The sequence below is a fragment of the Pituophis catenifer genome, unplaced genomic scaffold (genome assembly GCF_029215685.1).
Source record: "Pituophis catenifer annectens isolate HBS135680 unplaced genomic scaffold, rPitCat1.0.hap2 SCAF_2, whole genome shotgun sequence".
Lineage (NCBI taxonomy): Eukaryota > Metazoa > Chordata > Lepidosauria > Squamata > Colubridae > Pituophis > Pituophis catenifer.
In genome coordinates this window covers 163,837,808-163,865,003 of record NW_027256882.1, presented here as the reverse complement: position 1 = coordinate 163,865,003, position 27,196 = coordinate 163,837,808, and the positions used below count along the sequence as shown (strand labels likewise).

Sequence of the window (27,196 nt, the reverse complement as noted above, 5' to 3'; positions counted from 1 at the left end):
TTAGTATGCTTTTCTTTTATCCTAGTGGTAATACTGGGAAGAAACTGGACAAAATATATTATAAATAACTGTATTTCTGGATTACAGAGGAAAAAGGAGGGAGACTAACATCTAAAATGAACTGAGTTGACTGTTCTTGACATATCATGTATCTGTGCAATAACCCTGAATAGCGTTTCCCCATATAATAGCACTATAATAATCAATAGGAGAGCAATGAAACTTGCAAATAGCTAGAAATCTGTCAAAAATGGTGGTCATGTTATAATTTGGTCAGTGCAAGACAAACAGACAGGAGGTTCAGTTGGAGACAGCAGGTCAATGGAGCAGATCCCACATGGTTCTTCATCGCAGAAGGGACCACTTAATCTGTTCCTTTGCTGACTGCAGTACCTGCAAAAAGAAGAAGGTAAACATTGGTGGTGACATGAATTTCTTACACAACTGTCCACCCACATAAGTCTTTTACAGAAAAATATCTCAGAAGAGGGGTTCATAACACAGAGACATAAACTAAAGCTGAGAAGGGCAAATCTAGTATCTATGCACATTCAGTGCAAATGCAAATCCCGAGTCCTAAATAAAATAAAATGGGAGTCCACTTTGTCAAAAGCACAACTGACTGATGAAAATCTTTTGTGGGGTTTCAAATTCTGTAATCGTATTTCCAAGTTACAACAACTTTGCTCATCCCACAGTGGGACAGCATCAAATGGAAGAGGGCTATTCAACTAGTCTAAAAATTCAAAGTTTGGATCACTGAAATGAAAGCGAAGACCAGTTGCGCATTCAATTCTGCATCATGCTTCAAAGCTCGCATTTGTGTGATGCAACTGCCCTCATATCCCTAGGATGTTAGCGGCACACTATCTATCAATGTCTTCAAGTGTAAATTCAAGAAAGGTTCACCGGAAGGAAGAGTCAAGGGTAGCCAGGTATATGGAAAGAGAATATCACGCAAAATGTAAAATACTACAAAAAATCTGACCAGAAGACATACCTGTGAGACTGTCTGTTCTGTGAGAGGGACATCCTCCCCCTAAAATAGGAAGAAGGAACTCTGTTTGGTGGGATGCAGAATATCTCATTGACCTTTCTGAAAAATAGATCTGATGGAATCCTACTTTTCTGTCCCCAAAGCAGGGACAACAATTTGCCACTTAGGCCAATTGCTTATCAAGAATGCATCCTTTCTCTTCCCCTGCCTCCATAACATTACATCCCACTTGCAGACAATCCCAGACAAAGATATGGAATTGTGACATCCTTTCATCTGTTGCAAATACAAGCTAAGTAACTGTTGCCTCTGCCTGTCAGCCAATTGGGTCAGAAAGCTCCTGCCTGCTGGACAGGCTAAGAAAGAAAGAAAAGGTCAGATAAGGGTCACTTACACGTACAGCAACCCTATGTAAAACTTGCTGGGGATCACTCTCCAAAATCACCCTATAAGAGAGAAAGAAATAATTGTTCACCAAATTAGCAATAGCAATAGCACTTAGACTTATATACAGCTTCACAGTGCTTTGCAGCCCTCTCTAAGTGGTTTATAGAGTCAGCCTATTGCCCCCAATGACCTGGGCCCTCATTTTACCGACCTCAGAAGGATGGAAGGCTGAGTCGACCTTGAGCCTGGTGTGAATTAAACTGCCAAATTGCAGGCAGCCGACTGTCAGCAGAAGTAGCCTGCAATACTGCATTCTAACCACTGCGCCACCACAGCTCTTCAACTACAAATTGAACTACATTCTCTGATAGCTCTTGGAAGGGGAGGGGTGGCAAGAGTAACAAAGACTGATATTTCCCAAAACAACCCAAGGCATTTCTTACCATTGAGAATGCATATTTTGTCCAGAGATATGCACAAGATCCATATACAGGTAAACCCTAATTTGAGCATGAACAGATTTCTAAAGACATTGGACTCACCCCCCATCCACAATTTCATCCACTGCGAGGAAAAGGCCTTCCATGTTCTCTAGGAGAGCTCGTTTCTCCACATTCTTTCTGCAAGAGATGCCGAACATTACTGAGCGTGGAACTAGGGCATTGGATACCATTTTAGACTCTTAAAGTTTCTAAGGATCAGGACCTGGTTCAAAACTGAAATCTCACAAACACCCCCCTCCCCCCCTTTATTTTAACATGGTGTTTCTCAGCCCGTGATATGGTACCATTGGAAGCAAATAAATTATCTAGATGGAATGCCACTCCTCTCACCCCAAAACGTAAAAAAGCTTATACGATAGAGGAAAAGCAGAGTGGGAGGGCAGAGCAGCCAGTGTTCAGTTGAGTTTGCTGAGGCACATGGAACTAAGTAGCTCAAGATCAGGGGTCCCCAAACTTGGCAGCTTTAAGACTTGTGGACTTCAACTCCCAGAATTCTCCAGCTAGCATAGCTAGCTAGCTGGCTGGAGAATTCTGGGAGTTGAAGTCCACAAGTCTTAAAGCTGCCAGGTTTTAAGACCTCTGCTATAGATGAAGCCACTAGTAGCTTGAAGCCCCTGCTTTCCCACCCCCTGAAAACCCTACATCACAGGTGTCAAACTTGATTGCGTCACGTGACGTATCACGACTTTTTTGCCTTTGCGGAGCTGGGGTGGGCGTGGCCTGCGCATGATGCGTTTGGCCCGTGGGCTGCCAGTTTGACATCCCTGCCCTACATGGTGGACCTACCAATTCTCAAACATGCAAATCCACAGATGGACTCCAGATTATTAATACAAGTTGCAAGAATACATCCTGAGAGGCTTATCTAATCAAAATCTGGTTATTTCTGAGAAAGGAAGTCAGTCCTCTCTAATGAGTTTCCCTGTAGACATCTTGCACCTCAGCTCCCATACATCTCAGCTATAGCCAATAAGGAGCGTCTTACCGCAACATCTGACTGAGCGAGTCAAAGAGGCAGTTGAGCACAGCCATTAGCATCAGCTGCAAAGGAAAAGCACATCCATATGATCAACATAAATGCATACACAATGACCCAAAGGCCCAAACCCAAAAGATTGGTGTTTTGCTACAAGTCACTAGGGACCCAAGTCATGGTGTGCCAGATTTGTGCATCTATGTTGTGTGCCATTAGTCCTTTCTCTTAAATATATATGAGGTTCTCAGTTTAAAATGGAATAAGAGAGGGTAATGATTCAATCTTGCCACAACGTTCGGTCCAAGGTCAACAGTGACAGTATTTTGCAGTTTGCAGTCAGTTTTCACACAACCTAAGGTTGCCATCATACAGTATAACAATGATGGCAACAACATTTTCTTCATATGGAAGTCAGCGTGGTTGAAACAAGTGATGCTACTGCAAACAGTTGCTTTGCTGTTCCTAGAATAACATACCTCATTTTCATAGGAGCTGCCGATAACATAAAAATACAGGTCTATGCTGCTCTTATAAACAACAGTCAGGCCTTCTAAGAGGGCAATCTCACCTGGAACAAGAGAGGGTGGGAGGTAGATAAATAAAACTAAACTATATTTCCAATCCTGAGTAATGATGATATTCTGATATAGTACAGCCACCCTTAACTTTCCAAAGCTGCTTAACAAGAAAATGTTGCCCCAGTTATTGCAGGCTTTTGGGAGAATCTACACTATAGAAACAATTGGCTCTTGCTTTAAAAAAATGTTTAAACTAGATTGCTGTAATAACCTATCAATACTTATATTCATACCGATTTGCAATTAGTGTTACATAAAGAAATTATGTGTTACAGGGTGTAGCATGAATCCACACTCCTGCATCAGCTCACATGCACAAACATGTGGGGTGTTCTCAGGAAACAAGAAATTTGAAAGGAGTATCTTATTATAGTCATGTAATATGAGTTTTTGATTTTATGTAATAGGAGGGGGCATCAACAAGAAAATTTTGTTTCAAAACTGAACCTTGAACAAAATCCAGAGGGGGTTTTAGGGAATAGGTAGGACAATGCTAGTGGACCTCGTTTCTCTTAAAGAATTTTCTTTTTCAAAGAAAACTGTAGACTCATGGAATTCAAAGGAGACATTTAAGCCTTAGACCTAAATGCTCTATTCATGGACTACTACCCAACTGACTGTATCCAATAAAAAAGAACCCACCATCACTTTGAATAGGCTGGTTCTACTGTAAAGCTGTTTTTACTATATTTTCCTGACATTCAACCCAAATGCACTTTCTGTAACAAGACCACTATTCTGTGTCTTGCACTCTAAGACAATGGAAAGCACATCTTCATTTTCTTCTAAGTCAGCCACTTTCCAGAATTTAGAGAACACTGACATCTTTTCCCTCACACTCTATTTTTCACAGCCAAACCTTCCCACTCAATCTCTTCTCATAAGAGAGCTACATGGACTGCTTACCCTTGATGTAACAAATTTCTCCCAAAAATGAAGTGTAAATTAAAAATAACCTGGGAACTTAAAAAAAAAAACAGCGTTCTTAAAAATGTTCTTAAAACTTTCTTGAACACATTAATTCTGGTTTTTCCCACTCGTATAGATCTGGCCTTTGGAATGTATTAACAAATATTGAAAAATAATGGGTAAATCATGATCCATGGAAAACCTACTATCTGTCCGATGGGTCTTGCCGAAAATATTCTTCTCAAACGCCTTCTGCTCCTTGACGGTGGGATAGGTGTCATCATAATACTAGTACGGGAAAAGAAAGGCTGATTAGCTGAGAGGCAAGGAAAGAAAACAAGTGGTCAGGTTCAAATGAGACATACAATCATGCTAAAGGCAATTTCATATACTAAAATCAGGAGCAGGGGATCCTGTAAGATATGGTCAGACCACCATTTCCAGGAAACATGCTAGTTGGGAGTTAATGTAAATTATGAACTCAAGAATATTGAGAGGGCCAATGGCTCCTCATGTCTCATTTAACTGCACAGTCTGCCACATCTATAAGGTGTGGAAGGGTACTCTAAGTTTCTTTTCCATCATAATAAACCTGACAGGCACTTCCTTGTTTTCTACAAATGGGGAACCGAGGCAGATATAAGGCATTTGAATCTGGGTAGAAGGAAGTTGAGCTAAGATCTCATAAATTATCCACCCAAATCAAATGTAGCTGCAGAGACACATTTCCTTCAAGATAATACACTAGGGCAGAAAAAGATGTGATAGCTTCATTAAAAAAGAAGCAAAAAAAAAAAAAGAAACAATTCTAAACCAGACATTTTTCAATAGATGCAGATTTGGGGAATGGGGAAGCATTGCAGGCAAACCCTGCAATTGGAGCTACGGTTTGAGTTCTTCTTAAAACTTGGAATTTTTCCACTCTTTACAGGCCCCGTCACTTACCTTAGCAAAAAGACGGTCTCCATCATTGTCTAAAATCAGAATGGCTTTCACTGTATAGAGAGATGGTTCCTGGGGAGGAAAAAAAGGTACACATTCACTGTCCCACTCAATTAATGCCAAGTGCAACTCGTTTTTTTAACCAGAGTGTGGTGTAGAGATGCACAGCATCACCATCATAACTTGTCACACTGAACAAAACTACAGTATGTAGATGCTGAGGTGAAATGAAATCTATATTGTGTCCCAAATTTTATTCAGCTATTGTGATAGTAATGAGTTAAACAAATTAAAACCATAGTAAGGGACCCTGAAATGTTCACATTGACCACTGTGGGTCTGATTCCAAGGTTTATAGTTCTATGTTTTCAAACTTCACATAGCCCCTCACAAGGACTAGAAACTTCATTTCTTTTTCTCTAAGGGGATGAATTGTCGGAGATCAAATGACATTTTTGTCTGCTACCATTTTATAATGTGAAGAACACATATAGATCTACTGATGAAATAAATCTGTCACAATATGTCATTCCAGGTCTGCATAACTTACAGTCTGTTCAGTCTAATACAGTCACTTGGTAGCCCATTCAGTAAGTAAGAATTGCTGGGAGTTGGGCACGTATAAATTTAAATGCTGCTACGGTACTACTACTACTGCTGCTACTACTGATAATAATGGTAATAATATTATTATTATTAATAATAATAATAATAATAGCAGCAGCTGCAAGGAGCTCCCACAGTCTGATTACAAAAAACAAAGACAAAATAAGTAGCAATAATGGTACATTGAAATATTTACAAGAAATACCATTTGCCTACACGTAAGAACTGGTGGGATTATAAAATAGACAAATAGTAGAAAATGAAGACGCTAAAGTGCTCTGGGACTTTAGAATTCAGACAGACAAACACCTGCCATTCAACACCCTTAACAATTGTTGATAAGAAAGACAAAAAACCTCTGGACAGTGGATGCTGCAGTACCTGGAGGTAGCAGAAGAGAAACAACTGGAGAAAATCACAAACTATAAAGACCTGCAGATAGAACAACTGTGGCAAAAGAAAGCAAAGGTAGAATCAATAGTCATAGGTGCCTTGGGTGTAAACTGAAAACATGTGAAACATCACATGAATGCCCTTGGCATTGGCAAAAACACCACCAGTCAATTGCAAAAGGAGCTATATTTGAAAGCACTTACATATATCCTGTGATGATACCTTTAACACCATCAAACAATAATATCTGTCTGTGACAGGTCCTTGGGGAAAGGTTCAATAGGTGGGTAAAAACCAGGGGTGATATGTAAAATGTGTTACTACTGGTTCTGTGGGTGTGGCTTGGTGGGGGGGTAATGTGACTGGGTGGGCGTGGCCAACTTTTTTTTTTTAAACTTTTCAAAGCATTTTTTCTAATGCTTTGAAAAGCCTCTGGTGATCAGGCAACTTAGCCGAGATCGTCAGAGAGGCTTTTTAAAAAATGCTTTGAAAAGCCTCTCTGCCAATTAGGCAACTCAGCTGGGATCGTCAGAGACTTTTCAAAGCATTTTTTTTACCACCTCTTCGGCCAAGAGGTTGCAGAAAAAAATGCTTTGAAAAGCCTCTGACGATCCCAGCTGAGCCGCGCGATCATCAGAGGCTTTTTTTAAAAAAGCTTTTAAAAGCATTTTTTCGTCAGAAGAGGTTGTAGAAAAAATGCTTTTAAACGTAAAAAAAAAAAAAGCCTCTGATGATCATACGACTCAGCTGAGCATGGGGGGGGGGGGGGGCGCAGGGATTTTTGCTACCAGTTCTCCGAACCACCCGCCGCCATCGCTACCGGATCAGGCGATCCAGTTTGAACCGGGAGCATTTCACCCTTGGTAAAAACACCCTCCAGTCTAAATCTCTGGTTGACTGTGCGACCAACCATAATGTAATAATTAGGGGACGTGGAATGTTTCAACTGCACCAGGCAGTTGAATAAGAAAAAAGGGCACTGGAAGACTCTCCGAAGGATTGTGAAGAAGATGCACTGAAGCTACTACATCATGAGGACTTATTGAATATCAAAGAGGCCAAACAGGCCTGTAAGAAACTCCAAATGAAGAACAAAGAAGAGACATGCATGGCAAGGCAAAATATTACATAGTCAATGTACTCCTCCAGAATACAGACTCGTCTTACCTCAATGTACTATATTATGTAAACCTCCTTCCCATATCAACGTTTGGGATTTTTTTTAAAAAAAATTTGATTTATATGATTTATATGCCGCCCTTCTCCGGAGACTCAGGACGGCTTACAATGCGTTAAGCAATAGCCTTCATACTTTTGTATATTTATACAAAGTCAGCTTATTGCCTCCACAAACTGGGTCCTCATTTAACCTACCTTAGAAAGGATGGAAGGCTGAGTCAACCTTGAGCCTGGTAAGATTCGAACCTGCAGTAATTGCAGGCAGCTGTGTTAATAACAGGGTGCTTTAGACCACTAAATTTTTGCCCACTAAACCATCTATCTTGAATTGGATTATACAATGGAGATAGAAATATTGTCCCTCCCTCTTTTCTCTCTACTTCTCTCAAGCAGAGGCACACAATCTTCTAATAATTGCAAAGAAGAGAGGATTTCCGTTGTACCTGCAAAAATTTCACCTTTAAGAAGTTCCTGGAGCCTCAGCCTTTTTATGAGAGAAGTAGTAAGATAAGACCATAAATTTTGAGTAGTCAAGGAGCAATTTTGCAAATTGCTCCTTGGCTAAAAACAAGTGAAGGTACCACTCTCAACTCAATAGCAGAACTACCTAAATGTGGATCAGTCGAATATCAGCTTGTCAAAGCTATGACCAGTTATAGCTTCCATCGTAAGTCAATATGCAACATAAAACTTTCCAGCTCAATCCTGACATACAGGGTCAAAATTATGGGAAACATGGACCTCTTTCTTGCCATGTTTAGAGCTCAATGGGATATTCTAGCAGGATTCAGACAAAATTGTAGCTGCATGGTGGAGCATATCCTCTGCCTAAAGAAGAATTCAAGACAAAATTCCTGCTGAGCTTCAAGATAGGCTTAATAAAAATCCTATCAAACATCAACTGTTGGGCTTGGCATAAATCAGCTCCCCAAATTCCTAACAGCCTCCTGAGGTGAAGCTGGAGAGAGAAAGGGCCAGAGGAGAGCCATTTTTTCCCCTGATGGATGCTGAAAAGCTCTCGAGACAAAGTTCTGTGATGCACTGACTTCCATGTAGCCACAGTCAAAGTGTATAACAGAACTTCACCTCAAGCGCTACAACAGGTCCTCTCTGGGAACAGAAGACTATCTGTGGAACAGACCCGCACACACCAAGCTTAAACCTGATTCCTCATTCTGAGCCACTGTGCTACTGATATAGTTAAAGGCCAAGGAAGCAGGGAGAATGCTTTTTCCTAAGTTTTATGAAACAAGGAATCCTGATAACTATGGAAGTGGGCAACACTATTCTTCTTAAGATTAAGCCTGAAGCCATCACAAAACGAAGTCTTGAATTTAAAACAGGTGATAATCAAGATTCTTGCAAATGATAGCCTTTTGCAGAGCAACCTACCTGCATTTCATGGTATTCAATAACAAGCTGAATATTATCTCCAGTCCTATAGTGTCCAGCAATACTGCTTGTACAGGACCCATATTTGTTACTAGGCAACCCAAAGAACTAGAACTTAAGAAATTGTTTCAGGGCATATGGGGCTGGGAATACTTAACAATTCTCAATGCAGAGGCTTTTTATTATCTACGGAATTCAGTGAATTCTGCAATTACTGAGGGTTCTTAGATCAGAAGACCAATATATCAGCCATGTTGGATGATTTATTGCTATCATATCATACTTGTTCCAAACTATATTTTCAAGTCATGTAAAGCAACATTGAGAACAAGCTTGATAGGCTAACTTCTTCGTCGATTGAACACATGCTTTCATACAAGATTTGCCAGAATAATTTGCTATAAACAAACGGGATGCAAAGACTGGGATTGCAAGGGTTTTCTGCTTGAAGAGGGAAACATGAAGAAACTGTCAAGTTTCCATAGGAAGGTGGAGAAAAAAATATTTCAGAATTCCTCTATGGATCATCCATTGTCAGAGAGAAATGATCAACAACAGAGAAAAGTCAAATGTTTTTCTAACTCTCTTCATTCCTATTCACACATGCACAAATTCATCTCACAAACATAAAAGGCAGAAGTGTTACAGGAATTTTCCTCCCTTTCTGTAATATTTCACTTCGTATGAGATTTATGTGCATAGATCTCAATGTGAGAGATCCCCGTTTTGCAGCAAGATGAATTCTGCACTGAAGCTCTTAGAAACTGCAAGCACAACAGCAGGGTGGATTTGATTTAAATCGAGTTGATTTAAATCACAATTTAAATCATGATTTAAATCACTAGTAAAAAGGCTTGATTTAAATCAACTCGATTTAAATCATAATTTTTAAAGAGCAACTGTCATCTCTGCTTCTCCTTTGACCCACTGTTGACTCACCGATAGTCCCAGTGTTGCAGAATATACAACCTCATGCTACATAACTAAGCTCCGTTTCATGCTGAATAAACTAAATTATTTATGTATCTTAAATAGAAAACTATCTTACGATAGATTTTTACCCCAAATGTTTTTTATTAAAATAAATTCGATAAAAATAAAAAAAATCCGATTTAAATTTAAAAAATCTGATTTTTTTGATTTTTTTAAAAAGATCATTGATTTTTATCCACCCTGCACAACAGTACAAATATCTAAAGCTATGCAACCAATGACTAATATAAATACATCAGAGAAATATTCAGTTACCTGATCTAATCCAGATTGAATGCTGCCACAAATATGGACAAATGACTGGAACTCACATTAGTTTTATTTCCAGGAAGAGAAAAACAGATGCTCACCATATATATAAAGTTTATTGTCATTGTACGTATATACACAGTATACCCATACAACGAAATTCACATAACATCCAGAGACCAAGCCCAACACATATGACAATCCCAAGACACATCCCACCCACCAAAAATTCCCCACCCCTAAACCACCCAAGATTCCACACAGCAGACCAAGTAATATATGTATCAGAGTAGAATTTATACATCTCTTTAGCAAAGAGACTAGTTTATACTGGAGAGAAAACAATTAAATAAAGTTTAAATCTATAATGAGCATTAACTGGAAGACCAGAAGTGGCATATTTTTTTTCTCTGAAGCCTTCCAGTTCAAGCCAAAGGCTGCCTTGAGCAATCAACCATTTGAACAAGACATTAAGAGTTACTGCACAGTTTATTCTGATCATTTAATTCTGAAGTTTCAATAAATTAAAGTTCAGTCAATTAAACTAGGTGTGCAGTAGCCCAGATGGTCAGCACAATAGCAGCAATACTGCCACAAAGATTTTACAGCTGCCAAGATCCCTGAGGAAGGAGACTGTTTGGAAAGGGAGAGAAGGTAGGAAGAATTATATATGTTTGTTTTATTTGCAAAAGACATTTGGAAAGCTGCATGGAGGCGGCAGAGCCATTTCCACTGAAATTTACAGAAAGCCAATAGAGCCCACATGCAAAGTAATGAAAAGATGAGAAGATATTGTTAGAATCAAATGGACCCAACTCATATCTTTTCCAAGTTAGGTAATCAATGTGAAAAAAGTGACACACTTTCAAAAGCAAAATAAACTACTTGCATTTTTTCCTCAACACTATCAATGCTGCTGTTCATAAGAGACTCAAACGTTAAATCTCTTCTGCTATAGATGATGATGTTTGGCCATTTTTTTTTCTATCTAAACTGCAGTTACCCTGTTTCCCCTAAAATAAGACATCTCCTGATAATAAACCCAATCGGGCTTTTGAGAGCATGTGCTAAAATAAGCCCCCCCTAAAAATAAGCACTCCCCAAAAATATTTAAACGCATGTGCAGCCAGTCCCCGCCATTTCCTCTGGTTAGGGTTAGGAAGACAGAGCTGGAAATCAGGTAAGATGGCAAGAGGAGCCCTGTCTTGCTCCACGTACCCCAAAATAATAAGACCTCCCCGAAAATAAGGCCACGCACTTATTTTGGGGTTCAAAAAAATATAAGACAGGGTCTTATTTTTGGGGAAACACGGTAGTAGTTCAATTCAGGAAAATCTAATCTTGTTCTGTAATCCCCCCATGATATTCATAGCCCTAAAGCCATTTGGAGCCATTATAGAATCCATCAGATTAGGGAAAGTTGTTTTATAAATCCTTCCACTTTTGAGAATGTGAACAATTGACTTTGATAAGCACTAGGAAGGATTTTTGGAGTGGGTGGGGTTATGCATAATATTTATAATCCAACCTCATGTGACTGACACTCAGAAATAACTCCTGCCGAGATCCATCTCAAATGCATGGAATTTAGGTTTGTAGCTTTATTAACTTTTGATAGTATAACATTGTTGCTTTGTGTGCTTCATATTTTGTCTTGCAAAACACCCTGATCTGCATTATTAGAAACGGAGGGTGGGGAGAAATGGCAACTTTTATTTCATTGATGAAATATATTCTACTATGTTCGTATTATCAATAATAGGAATAATAGCTCAAGGCAGCTTACAATATGAAAACGGATGGTAAAATATAAAGAGTAACAAATAAAAGTCAATCAAGACACATATATTCTTTAAAAATGCAGCATGCATCCATTAATCCCTCTGTGAATAGCTTAAAAGCCCACCGCATGACTGAATAAAAATCTATTTGTTTATCAAAATAGACAAGTGATTTAGTTAAACTGCCTTGTCCTGGCCAAGAGATTCAGATCTGTCACCCAGAAAGTCCCCTCTCACATTCCTAGTAAACATACCTCAGATGATGGTGTAATGCAAAAAAGGACCTCTTCTGAACATATTAATACCCAGATAAGCCTCTCAGAGGCAAGAAGATGATCTTCCAGACACTCTGATCCCAAGACATACTGAGTTTTGTCGTTTATTAAAAACACACACTGAATTGTGCCTTCAATAGTTGATGGAGCTTATTAAAAGCACCATGTTCAACACTGTGAACCAACTGAGGTTCCTGATCACTTTTTCTAAGCAATTTGAAGTAGAAAATGTCAGAGCTGCTCAACAGGGATGCAAAACACTTGTGTCACCATGCCTAGTATAGATCTTGCCAAAAATGTGTGTAGTTGATATATTATCTTTAGTTCTGCCAACCAATTCTAGCCATCAAAGTGCAAACCATATCTTCAGGAAGCAATATTATTTTATCCAAGAAAAGTTGTTCTAACATGGTTAATGTAATGATTCTCAAAAACTGTCCCACCCAGTACATGTTAGAACAGTTCAGTCAGGATGTAACTGAAGCACATTATCGATTTTACCGTCATGCACACGGCACAAAGATGTCTGAAAATAGCCTAAGAGATCTCTAAGGAGACCATACCATGGCCCCATTTTTATTAAGATGTTCAATCAGTTTCTAGGCTGTGACTTTGCATCTCAAGACATTTTTTTAAAAAGCTGCAGTTTCTTTTTCGTCATAGTCTCAAGTAGATTATACCAACTCCAGACAGAGATATATAATACCTCAGTGAAACATTCAGTTTAAACTCCAGTATGAATACTAGCTTCCCAGAGTTTCAAAATGAAGGATAAGAATCATCTGCTTCCCACAACCTAAATAAAACAAAATGGTATTTGAACATTAATATTTTATTTATTTTATTAAGTTTGCTTGTTGTCCATCTCACTGCAAGGTGACTTACAATTTAAAATTTTTCTTTTTAAAAATTCAAAATCAACTTAATTCTGGATTATTTATGTAATTTTGTAAAGTGATATTAAACCATACCCTGTTTCCCTGAAAATAAGACATCCCCTGATAATAAGCCCAATCGGGCTTTTGAGTGCATGCGCGAAAATAGGCTTCTCCCTGAAAATAAGCCCTCCCCGAAAATATTTAAACGCAGAGCTGGAAATCAGATAAGACGGCAAGAGGAGCCCCATCTTGCTCCACGCGCCCCAAAATAATAAGACCTCTCTGAAAATAAGGCCAAGCGCTTATTTCGGGGTTCAAAAAAATATAAGACAGGGTCTTATTTTCGGGAAAACACGGTAGGTAATTAAATATAAAATGAGAATAACAAAACAACCTCCTGACAGATGTACTGTAATATTGAATGGACTAAGGTTTTTAGCATGTAATGGCTCTACATAAAAACATTGCTCACATGAATGTCAGTTACCATCATAATACAGTAAAAAAAGGCAGATTCAAAATGGACTACATGCAGGCAACTTCAATTTCTCTATGCATAATTAAGAATGTTGGAGCATTTTTTCTCCAAGAAGCACTGTTGACAATATTAAAAAAATCTTTCCTATTTTAACCTCATAGCATTCCATGAGGTCAGATTATCTTGAAACAACAGACTTAAAATCCCTGATACGGCATCACGTGCATCAGAAACAAGTAAAAACAAATAAAAAAGTAAAAATCCTCATGCTATTTTCATTTTGTTTTCAACCCTTTTGTAGCCTGCCAAGGGGAAAGGAGGACATACATTTAATAAAATGAGTCATTTAGTGAGCTACATAACTAAAAGCATACCACTCTAAACCATTTAGTTTAAACTGAATGAAACTGTTCAGGACTGTTTAGAACTAAATTGAAGCACAAATCCAGAATACTGTTCAGTTAAACAAGCAGGAAAGGCTAGTAGCTGAGCCATTTAGCCTTACCAAGTCTTGAAGTCACTGAAGTAATGCACATTAACATAGATGCAGTGGTGCCCAACTTTTTCTTGGATATATTACAAAAAGGAATAGATGGGGCTACACCAGAAACTTTCATTTCATTTATATTTAATTGAAATTAATTATACTTACCATGATTACTTTCTAATTATGTATTTAATCACTTATCCTACCACATTAAAAGTTATAATGTGATAGCAAGTTTGGGAATTTTCTGCAGGCACAAGTAACTCTGAGCCTCAGGCAGTACATCTCTAATTTAAAAGAAGTGGGTATAACACCAGCAAGTCCAGAGTTTAAGATTACAGAAGGTAATGAAACCAAAATGGCTTATATCCTTTATAAATCAATAAATGAAGCTACTGTTTATAAGAGACTGACCTTGTGCATCCTTTTAATGCAGGTTCTCGAAACATTGCTGTGTAAAGTTTACAACCAAATCAGCCCACTTTTTTTTTCAAAGAAGAGCTAGCATTATTGGGTACCAGCAAAATCAAAAACATTCATTTTCCATCTCAAACACCAATCTTCTTTGCCATTATCTCTGGATAATCCAGGTGAGGAGTAAGAGAATCAGAGTTGGAAGAGGTCTGTTAGACCATCAAGTTGGATTCCTGCTTGGTTCAGGAATTTAAATTACAGCATCCCAGACATGCAGCATGAACACAGTAAGGAGAGCCCACCAGTTTCCTGGATAACTGGTATCAGTATCAACTATTCTTACTCACTGGAATTTTTTTCTATCTTTCAAGTGGAATCTGACTTTCTCCATCTTAAAATTATTACTCCAATTTTGGTACTGTGGAATAAGAAAGAAAAGTTGTTGTGCTGCTTCTTTACATCATCCTTTCAAGCTATTTCAGGAATGCTGTCATGTCCATGCTCCAGTGGTGGGTTCAGCTCAGTTCCACCGAGCCAGTAGCGGTGACGATATGACGTCACCGAACCGGTTCTGCCCCCCCCCCCCGCTGCCCCTGCATTATTCTTACTTTTTATTTGGCCCCACCCCCAATCTATTGCTGCCTCCTGAGTCCCAGCTGATGGGCTATAAGGAAAAAAAAACTGTTTAAACTCTTGCTGTGGGGCTTCAAAGGGCCGCCCTACAGCTGATCAGTGTTAAAAGAAAACAAATGAGTAGACCGGTGCCTGCAAAAATAAATGGGTAGACCGGTGCCTGCAAAAATAAATGGGTAAACCAGTGCCTCCAAAAACAAATGAGTAGACCGATGCCTGCAAAAATAAATGGGTAGACCGGTATAGCTCTGCAAGCAGTTAAGAAGCCTGGTAGACCAGTACCTCTGCTAAATCCTAAATAATTGTCACATGACCATCAAGCCACACCCACAAAATAAGCCATGCCCACAGAACTGGTAGTAAAAAAATTTAGAACCCACCCCTGCCCTGCTCCTTATCCTTTTTTAACATCTTTCAGTTTTTTCCCATAGTGGCCTACACTTTTTTGTCCCCTGATTATATGCCTGTCTCTGTTCCGGTTGAATTTTTTTCCTGGATCCTTTTTAAAGCATAGTACTTAGAATTAAGCACAATAGTTGAGGTAAGGTCGGACCAATGGAGAATAGAGTACAACAATTATTTCTGTGATTTGCAAAGTAGGCTTCAGGTTCACAGAACCTTTAAAAAAGAATTCACTTGCTTTGCAGACACAGCACACTGATGGCTCATTTTAAGTTTGCAATCGACAATTATTTTAAAACCATGTAACTTTTAAATGCACTCGCTTCTTTTAAATTGCATTGTTATTTTCAGCCCCATTTCTTTGACCTATTGTGACTGTTTTGAATATTATTTCTATATTCCAGGTCTGGGGTTCTCAACTTATTTTTTTGCTCATGGAACCCTTCTGAGCCTCATTTACCTCTGTGATCCCTCAGTCACTGCTGAAGGTACTTTATTGTATGCACTGTTTATTAATCTGTATCATATATTGTACTATAAACTATAGCGATTTTCATTGATTATGCTGCTGAAATTAGCAGAGATACTGAAATGTGAGGATTATGACAAATGTCTTGCTGTTAAGTTTGAATACTTCTAAAAATTCTCTGTGGCTTCCTAGAAATACAGGATGACTTCATCAGGGGCCATAGGGCTCCTTTTGAGAATAACTGCTACAGAGCAGTATTTCTTAACCTTTTTACTCTCAGGACCCCATTTAGTAGTGGGTTGCCCCTGGTTCACACCTGTTCTATAGAACTGGTAGTAAAACTGGCGGGAGGCTCCGCCCACCAACCCCGATGTCACTAAAACACTTCTGCGCATGCGCAGAAGATCACGCACACGCGCAAGCAAAGCGAGCGCACAGGGCCCTGCTGCAAACCGGTAGTAAAGGTAAGTAGAACCCACCCCTGACCCCATCCCATATTATGGACGACCCAAAGAGCTTTTGTTTATAAATCGATGCATTCACAGAATATTTATCGAGTCATGTAAAAATAACAGTATTAAATCCATCAGATTACTAACATGTTTCAGAAAAAAAAATTATTTAGAAATAAAAATAGCGAGAAGCGTGACATTATTTTACATTTTTTCAAATATCTTCAATATTTGGCAAATAATTGTGATTTTAGCTATCCCATTCAATTTTATGTTACAACGTCCCACTAATGCTTCAATAGTTTGCTTGCTAGAATAGGTGTTTATAAGAAACACTAATTTCTGCACCTCATCCTATCTGTTTCTCATAGAAAACCTCAACTGGACCCAAGTGCAAAGTTAAATGTTTGGCAACAATAAAGGGGAAAAGAATGTGAGATCATTAAAAACATCTTGGTTTCTCAAACAACTCAAATCATCCCTACCCAAAAGAACTCCATCAGGAGGTGTGTTTTTTTGCAAAACAATTTTTGTATTGATACTAATTGTCATTTTTATTACTGTGTATTACTGTTCTCCTAAGCCAGAGCAAGACAACCCACTATTTTAAAAATTCTGCTAAGAGATCTGAAGTAGAATTTCTGACTCCCTGCTGTTCAATAAGAACAGGTAGAGGCACCTGCCTACTTTTGGATCCTAAGAAGGATCAGGGTTGGCAGGTTCTTAGACCTGCCACTAGACCACTAGAAGAAATTGCAAGCTATAATAGGAAGTCAAAAAAAGTCTACTCCACCTCGAAAATTACTTCCACCCCATTGTCAAGAATATTATATGGTTATATCCATGAAATCAACAGAAATCAAACTTGACTCAAAGGCATTTGACCTACACTTAAATTTACTGCCAAGACTTGCCAATCATGAGTTCCAAGACAAATTCCTAGTCCTATCATTCTTTAATTCTATGTCCTTTGCATTACTTTGAGACATTATCTGATACAGGTTTTCATTATTGTCTCACATATCTGACATCTACTAAGCCTGTTTTAAAAAACTGTAACTGCTGCCCCCTAAAAAGGAGACCTTCCCAGCATTAATGCTACCCTGTTTTCCCCAAAATAAGACATCCCTTGATAATAAGCCCAATCGGGCTTTTGAGCGCATGGCAATAAGGCCAAGTGCTTATTTTAGGGTTCAAAAAAATATAAGGCAGAATCTTATTTTCGGGGAAACATGGTATTAGACCACGGGGATAAATTCTGGTATTTTTAATTTCACTATAAGTATAGTAAATATTAAGAAAAAGAGGTTGGGATGCAGAAGAATCAACATTTGAAAATCATAAAATAAAATTTAATGAGGTAGCTGGTCATATTAGAAGCAGATTCAGAATGTCTTCAAATGCTACAAATTATAAATTATTCCATCTATTATTACAATTTTATGCCATAATATTTTCCTCTTCAAGCATGAAAATATATTCCAGCACCTACAAAATATCAAGCACCTTAGAGCGTCTTGTTGATCTTGTATTTGTATTAATGGCATGTAATGTGTTTGAAATGTGGCTGACTGACAAAGAGATGAATACATACTGGTTCTCCATTGTTCAGAATAAGGCCAACACCACAGGGTTGGGGAATTTATTGAGTACCCCAATATTTCGACCCAAGCCTGCAAAACAATTTATAAAGCACAGAGATTCCAACTAAAAGTTACTCTCAGCAGGATGTATTTCCAGAAGCTGTCAAGACTTCAACTAAAATTGTGCTAAACAGGATTCCAAAATTTCAAATACAAACATATGAGATGCATATGTGATTTCATAATAACTCATGTTGTGGTACAATTGTAGATACTTAGCCAGCAGTCAGTGAACATTTAATGTTCCACGTTTTACAAGATATATGCTGCATACTCATGGAAAATCAAATTTCACTACAACCCTTCTGAAAAGAACAAGAGCGATACTGATTTCAAGTGAAACATACTCCCAACAAGTGCATTTAGGATTATTTGCTCAACTTCACAAAGTTATGTTGTCGTCAGGTTTCTCATCACTAATCTATCAATAAATGGTAACAGGAGGTAGAACTCTTTGTAAAATTTGTGGTGTATCATAGGAATATGATCAAAATAAATAATTTTCTGGACTTGATTTGACTGGATTGAGCAGGGCTGCTATTTCTCATCTGTTAAAGGCTAGATTATCATTTTCTAGTAGGCTCCAGTGTAGATGTATTATGGGAAAAAGTTCAGCAGGAAACTTTTCCCATTGTTCACTTGTATTTTTATCTGTCCTGTAGCTGTTAAAAAGCTGACCTCTGCGAAGTGAGAGTTAGATATTTTACTTTGAATTGGAGACTTCAATTGTCTTCCTGTGATATCAAGGTACTGTACTCTCCAGATGCCCTGAAAAGTTTGGGGCAGAGATAGAGATTCTTTCATGGGATAAAGATTTATTGGCTTTTGAAAGGGGCACATGCTCCAAAATGGAAACTGGGTCAGATGAATAAAATACAGTGAATATGCTTTGTACCTTATACATTAAAAATTACACACTGTCCTTGATAAATCAAATAAGTAAATTAATATAGCAGCGCTTTCTGAAAATGCTTTTGAAGGCTGGTTTAGAGTCTTGATTATGTTTTACTTATGGAATGAGCATAAGCTTTTTTTTTTTTTTTTGGCATCAGAACAAACCTGCATAAAAGTTTTCTTTCAGTTTAATTTTACAAATACCGCAAAGACACCAACCAATCCTGGTAAGTCCTATGGTGGCCTTGTAGCAACTCTGAATGCCTCTGATGCAGATTGCAGATCATATTCAGAGCCAGCTGTTTTTTGCAGCTCATCCCAAAGAAGTTCCAAGGTCCTTGGAAATATTATTTTCACAACCTCCCGGTTTAAAAGAGGCAGTTCTGTAACCAAACATATTTCTGTGGGGGGGAAAAAAAATATCTCCTGCTCCTAAAAGTCAGGTCAACAGCAAGCAGTTAAGAAATAAAGAGTACAAAGAGTGCTTTCCTTCAGTGGAAGTCCCACTTTATCCATCTGTGAAATGGGAACGAAAGGCTTAACTCGGCTTTTTGTTCTTTCCTTGATGAAATCCATAGATGGAACAGCAACCACTGGATTTTTATATATATATATATTTTCTATAAAAGAGAGAGCTGATTTGGCCCACGTTTCTGCTACTTGAGCAGAGAATCTCTAAAAGGGACCTTCCTTGCTCTGTCTCATCCTGGCTGGTGTGTCAAGCAGCACCTGGAGCTTCTCACACCCTCAGCCTGCCGTCCCCTCTCCGCCATACGGACCGGCCCAGCCTCCCTGCGTCTCCACGGGTGGCCGGGCCCGAACTCCCTCCAAAGGAGCTCAAGCCCAGGCCCAGAAGCACCCCAGCAGCAACCGACTAGCTCCGCCCCGCCCACCTGCCGGTCTCCATGGTAACAGGCGCGCACCCCAGCAATTCTCCCTCTCCCCTCTCTTGCCCCTCCGGCTCCTACCAGGATCAGCGCCTCCATCTTGGTCGCCCCGATGCCGACGTGGAGCACAAGCCGCGGCTGCCCAGCATTGGCTGGCTCCGTGCCAATCTGTTTCTTAGACCACGCCTCCACCTTTCTAAGCGACCGCTCATTGGCTAAGTCGCTTCTTCCTCGTCTAACCTGCGCATCCCGTTTTCCTACCTCCTTTTCAGCCAAGGCTACCTTTTGCGAATTTCTAGCGTGGGGCGTGATGCACCTTGAAGACCCTCCCTCATCTGTGATTCGAAGAAAAAGCTGCCGCTCACCTTGCCACGGATCGATGTCGAGGAAGGCGGGGAACGGAAGAATGTGACTGTTTCCATGGTGAAGGAGAAAGCGGTTAGGCCGTTTCGGCCCTAGATAATTATTGGCCAAATGCGATCACGTGATCGTAGAAAGATCATCTCTTCCTGCAAAGGGGGAAATACAGTTTTATTCGTTTTCAAGGGGGGATTTCATTGCTTTTTAACGCGGAGGTTGTATGAAGGGTTGTGACGGAAGTTCAATGGAAGCCTTTGGAATGATCCCGTTATTAGGATTTTCAACTATATTGGGAGTTTGGGGAAGAAGTCACACGGACGAGCAAGCAAAGTGGAGCTGGAGAAAGTAGTGTTCGTTGGTGGCAGCGAAGAGACTTGTGGCATTTTAAAGGCGAAAGCATTTGTTACGACATCGACTTTCATCAGCCAAAGCTTGCTCTTAAAATCCACGAAGTACCATCAGGATATTCCTTCCGTCATTGTTTCCTCCCTCTTGTGTATTGATTTAAAGTTTACCAAAGTTCAAGAAATGTATAAAAACAGTATATACTTTAATATTACGTAATACTTAATCAGCATATTTTAATGAGGATACTACAAAGTCAAAGATGCTCATGTTATATTTCTCTCATATCCGGAATTATATAATATTATTGGTGTTTGCCCTATCTGCAAATATTGCCAATGTCCATGTTTCATTCCGATTTTTCTCACAACACTGATGACATGTAACCTCTTGCCTGCAATGGTAAGCTTGGTTGAAAGGCATTTCTCAGACCATGCCTGAACAGATCAAAATATTTCACCCGGTCTTTCAATGTTCACACTTTTGTAACATTTTCTGTTCAAATTCTAAGAGAAATAAATCAGATTTATTTGTATTAGATTTATGCCCTGACTGATCATAGGATTTCAATTCCTGGCTCAGTGGCTAAGACGCTGAGCTTGTCAATCAGAAAGGTCGGCAGTTCAGCGGTTCGAATCCCTAGTATAGGTCTGCATGAGCAGGGGGTTGGATTAGATGATCTCCAAGGTCCCTTCAAATTCTATTACTGTTACTGCTCCCCATGACACTGAGTGGTAGATTGTACTGGGAGAAAATGACTGGCCGAAAGTCACTCTGTAATAATATTCCATGGCTCATGTTGTAATTGCACCTGCAGCCTCTTGGTTCTAGCTCCACGTTTTAACCTCTATGCTTCACTGGCTCTCTTTATCGGTAACAGCAAAGCTTTGGCAGATGGCTGGCAGATGATTTCAAGGAGACATGTGAGAGCTCTATGTAGAAATAACCACCAGAGGGCCAATTTTAATTTCAGAGGAAAGTCCCTCAGAAGCATGTCTTCTGTTAGACAATTATCTATTTATCATTGCTATAATTAGTATGAAGGGGAAATAGTTCTATCTCAGCAATGTCTGATGAATTTCAGCTACCTGTTCCCCCCCCCCCCATTTTATAGAGAGTTTTTACTTTTCTTGGCTATATATGCTAAGTGTAGGAAATTAGCACCCATTCCTCTCCTAGAAAAATGAAATATTCTAGGAAATATTAAAAAGCAGAATATTTCCCTAAAAGAGAAATAGAAATCTTAAGACAGAAGCTCAGCCCCAGCTCCCTACCCCCGGCAGATACTTTGGTTATTTGCAAGACAAAAGGCTGGGCCAGTTAATCTACAATACAAAAGACAAAGCCATTAAGCCATAATAAGAATTGCCCAAAACCCCTTCATTACATCACCCAGCAAGATTCAACCAGGCCTGGGACACAGACAGCCTACAAAGTTAGCTAAGATCCCCGCCCCCTGGGAGTCTGACAGCCAATGGGATACATTTCTTGTACAGGAACAGGAAACTCTAAGGCCCAAGAAAGTGTATAAATATATCCCTCTCTCTACACCATGTGCTTTTTTTTGCCCAGGACCCAAAAACCCCATGTGGTCCTGTCCACCATTAAACCATCTTTCCAAGCAGTCTCCATGTTTCCGGTGTCTTTCTTCTCACTTGGAACTGAACCCCAGATGGACATTTCTTCCAACATAAGGGAATGAGAAAGCACAACACATCGATAAAAAGTTGATCTGTTTTACTGTGAGGGAGTTGCCATTGAAAAAAATCCCATAGAGGTAAAAGGAGGAAATAAGAATCTTTGCTAAAGTAGACTAGGTAGGCTAAGCAAGGTTTTGCCTATATGCTGAAAATGGCAAACTTTCCTTTTGCCATCCTGTCCAGGACAAGGTTGGTAAACTGTCCATTTTACTTTTTTCCTCTCTTAAAATTAAAAGCTTAGAATATTTTCGCTTCCAAGAACTCTACAGCAAAAGACTCTTCTAAAAGTGCTGATAATACCGTAGATCATGAAAGAAATGAGGTTAGGGTTAGGCATATATTTAAAAACACAATTAGAGACATTCTAAATGATATCTAGAGGAATAGATACAATAAATAGGCAATTGCATATGAAATAAAGCAAGACCCTTTGAAGATACCTATTGCATTAATTCTCATCTTTTTTGTGGTACAGTTGTTAAGGGATCCAAAATGGCTACACTTAGTATTAAAACAGAAGATACAAGAATGCACAAAGCCTCAAAGTGTGATGGAATTAAAGCTATGAGTTCTGGGCTGAGCCCCAACAGTAGCAATGAGATGGAAACAATAGTAACTCTTTGTGGCCATCTTGCAGTCATTGGTAGTAGAAGTTTAGTATAAACATTCAACCATGGATTATGATCTAGAGTGCTATTATATGACCCTGATCCATTGTGGCTCACTTAATAGACCATACCATAACATGAGCTATAAATTTGTGTTTCATTGCTTGAGGTACTTGAATAATTGGCATTTTTTTACTGAATAGGGATGTTGAAAGAAAGGGAGGAGTTGGTGGGCAAATGGAAATAGCTTGTGTTTTTACCAACTATATTGTATATTCCAGATTGCAAAATGCAAGAAGTTCAGAGAACTGAATTGCACAATATATTTAAAAAAGAGTGTTTGTTCTACTTTAAACAACCATGATTTTGTTGGCGGTATTTTCCATGCTTTCTACAGAAGGGAAAAACCAAGAGTTTGACATAACATCTCTCTAAAATATTGATCCAGCCAAGGCTTAAAATACATAGTCCTAATTAAAAATCCAGTTATCTGCAAAATGTTAACTTTAACTAGTTATTAGAAAACAGAGTTTGTTCTGGGGCTATTTGAGCATATTTTCAGAATGCATGTGAAGAGTGTACCATATAGAGAAGAACAGTGATGTCTCATTATTGGCAGCTGATGCAAACCAAAATTGGGCTAGTAAAAAAATCTCACTTCACAAGCAATGTGAGATTCCTGTTCTAGGCAACTTATTTTGCATGTCGTAAAACAGTATTTAAGACTGAATATTAAAATAATATCAAATATTGTTTATGACCTTGCAGAGTGTTTGATGGATTTTCTGCCATTAGTACAAAATAACTTGGTTTGACTATGTTCTTCAGATCAAGGCCTTTTTTTTCCTGCTTTCCCGCTGAAACACCTGGGTAAGGAAATGGTGTGGAAAAATAACTTTGTGTTCAACTAGTGTTGAAAAAGTAATAGTAGCAATCTATGCATTGTTTTATAGGAGATCCAGATAATTAGGTTCCCTTGTTGTTACCTCCAACTTATCTTTCCCACCATTTCTTCTTTACCAAGAAAAGAAGGCTACATCATGCCATTTGATCAGTTATGCTAAGAACGCTCCATCGAGATGCAGAGAGTCAAGACATAAGCTGCAGGTCAAGACACTCAGACAAGATACACCGAGAATGCCCCCCTTTCACATCCCCAGTCCTCTCACTTTAACAAGCATTTGTAATCATAACCATTTCACGATCTGAATTGGGATCTTTGCAGCACTCTTGTCAAATAGAAAAATGTACTTAAGTGTTACATTTTTCTGCTTACATGCAAGACAAAGCATTGGTTTATTAAAAACAATTAAAATCTCATAATACAATAAAGGTAGAAATAAATAAAAAAATAAGATAGGAAATAAGAAAAAATAAAAATAAAAATGAACATATTTTGACTTCAGCCATGTTTCTACTGGGTAATTGCTATTTTGCTATTTCCCCCCTTTCTTTAACCCTTTTTAATCCCTCGTTAAATAAATAAAGTTAAATATCAGCTCTGTCCTTTCTTTTGCTGAGTCCATATAAGGCATTCAATTTTTTTAAAAAAGTTCTTATTGTATTTTCCTGACCAAACTAGTCAGCTTCACCCTTTCTGCAAGTTCTGTCAATTTTATAAACCAATCTTTTACTGTGGGTATTTCATTATTTTTCCAATTCATCTTTGTGCATACAATAGCCTGGTAACATCATCAGTGCTGGTAGGGTGAGGTCTTGATGGTTCTTTGGTTCAGTAGTGGGATTCTAATCCCGTTGCTACCAGTTCACTCGTGGGCACGCACGTGCGTGCGTGTGAAGCTTCTGCGCATGTGCAGAGACATCCGGGCAGGTGAGCGGAGCCTCCCGCCGCCACTGCTACTAGTTCACCCAATTCCGGGGCGAACCGGTAGCAACCCACTACTGCTTTGGTTGGGCTCTTTACTCTTAGCTTGTTTGGCAGTTCCTTGATTGAAATTAAAGACAAAAGAACCACCAAGGTTATTCTCGCCAACATTGACAAGGCAAGCTGTTATAATACAAATTGAGAGCAAACCCCACTCTTCACCAGCACTGATGATGTTACCCAGTCTGGGTAATAAAATGTCTGCAAGAAAACAATCAAACCCAGAGAGCACCAAGGAGCCCTTATTTCAACCTTGAGCTACAAATATTCCCCTCTATTGATATAATATTATTTTCCCACATTTTTTTCTAGTTCAGCATCCATAAAACCTAATAAAAAAGCACTGCCTATTTAATATATGTGTATTGGGATAGAGGGGATGGAGGTTTCCCCCTCTTTAAGGGCAGCTTCTCTGAGTGATATGCTGCCCTTGTTTGCATTCCAGTCAGGACCAGTTCAGATTCTGTGGGTGGATAGGAAAGTATTAAAAACAACAATTCTTTCTGCCCACCATTTTCTTTCCCTCCCTCTTCTATGAACTCTACAGGAGTAACAAACTTACTGTAAAATCTGAAATGATCTTTTTAAACATAAGCCTGCCTTTGCTATCTTGTGGAACCGGAGAAGAAACATGCTTTTGCAGTACTATGCTGCCAAAATCTGAGTCCTTCAGAGGATTTGTATATGGCACAGGCATATTGTAAAGGAACCTGGGTTTTTTTTCCCCAAAAGAGAAGATATGCACACATTCATAATATGTGCAGTACTCTGTATTCTGTACTGTACAATATTATGCATTTGTATTACGCAGTATTATCTATTCCCCTTCTTAAGTACTCTATACACATATTCATAATCTGTAAAATCTGTTTTACGCAACACATTTCAGAAGCAACCAACAACAATGGAATTCAGATTGCTTTGATGAATCAGTCCAAGCGACGTTCATATATTTTATGTAAGTTGTGTTTATATTACATAAAGTACAGATAATTTATATATAAAGTATGCAATTTGCATAAAATGTACATTGTATAAATTCATTACCAGAGGTTTGGCTTCAACAAATACTCTCAATTAGTCCATAAAAATCTAATTTTCACTGTATGTAGATTCCCATAATACTATAATGCTACTATCTTTTGGAGTAAGGAGCTTTATGTAGCACAAAGAGAAGGAGTAAAAATTACCCCCAAAAAATTAAAGGTGTGGGATAAGAAAACATAGCTAAAATAGTTTATACCAAACCCAATCACTATACTTTTTCATATCTTTGCAGACCCATCTTACTCCAATTGTTTATCACTATCCATTGGAACATAGCATATCACTGTCAGCAACCTATGGATTCATACTCACCCACAGGTGACATCAACCCATATTTTCAGGCACATATTTTAGACTTTTCCTTCATAAATGAAACCGTTAAAACTGCTGTAGACCTTTAGTTTCTTTTATGAATTCCATGAATTTATAGAATTTATGGAATTTATCAATTCCACTCTACAAGAACAGGTTATCTTTATTCAAAGGTATTACATTCTTAGTCTCACATACAATTTATTTTTTTGTTCATTTCATTAATTTGAGCTCTTTGCTGCATACTGTTTTTCTAAAATCCAATTTTGCATATTCCAAAGCGAATAGCAGATTGGTCCATATATATTGACTTCCACCATCTATTGTGGCTTTAGTCAATCAAGGTTTTCATATAATGCTTTTTAGTAAAATAAAGTGTAGTCTAGATTACCGATCTTAAATGGGTCATGATGCATGCAGCGTTCCCTGTTAATGATAAGAATGGTGTCAATTAGTTTTAGCATATTTTGGGGTAAGTATGCCAGAAGAACAGCCAAAGCCCAAGCATATGAACCGCGTGCGGTGGCGCAGTAGTTAGAGTGCAGTACTGCAGGCTACTTCTGCTGGCTACCTGCTGCCTGCAATTTGGCAGTTCAAATCTCACCAGGCTCAAGGTTGACTCAGCCTTCCATCCTCCCGAGGTGGGTAAAATGAGGACCCAGACTATTGGGGGCAAGATGCTGACTCTGTAAACTGTTTAGAGAGGGCTGTAAAGCACTGTGAAGCGGTATATAAGTCTAAGTGCTATTGCCATTGCTATCTGCACACTACTCTGTTCAAATTATAAAGGGACTATTTGCAAGCCAACTTATTTGTAGCTATATGGAATGGCCTGCTTTAGAGGCAAAAAAAAAAAAAAAAATCCAAATTTTTACAATATTTTTTGCCAAATCTATGAGTCAGGAATCTGTGAGTACAATGAAATCAGTTTTAAAATGACCAGTTGTTTCTTGGTAAAGACTGCTTACTGAAAACAAAGAGCTTTGGCATAGTCTGTATTAGAAAGAGCAGCATAAAGAATATGAATCACAGTTTGTATCATAGTTCCCTTATCTGTTCTTCCATTGAGCAAGAAGTCATTATAGTTTAGGAGCCTAGTTTAGCTCAACAGACAGAAGCACTGTAATTTAACACCAGCTGTC

The 27,196-nt window shown here is 38.7% G+C and overlaps 1 protein-coding gene across 1 annotated transcript; it reads right to left on the bottom strand.

The window, feature by feature from the left end:
• Positions 1 to 240: 240 nt before the first annotated feature.
• Positions 241 to 20,045, bottom strand: COPZ1 (COPI coat complex subunit zeta 1). Its single transcript, XM_070934953.1, is given in 10 exon segments — positions 241 to 393; positions 1,001 to 1,039; positions 1,392 to 1,443; positions 1,927 to 2,004; positions 2,873 to 2,928; positions 3,340 to 3,431; positions 4,557 to 4,638; positions 5,296 to 5,364; positions 19,879 to 20,021; positions 20,024 to 20,045. Coding segments are annotated over 10 exon segments (681 nt in total). The 3' UTR covers positions 241 to 345.
• Positions 20,046 to 27,196: the final 7,151 nt, after the last annotated feature.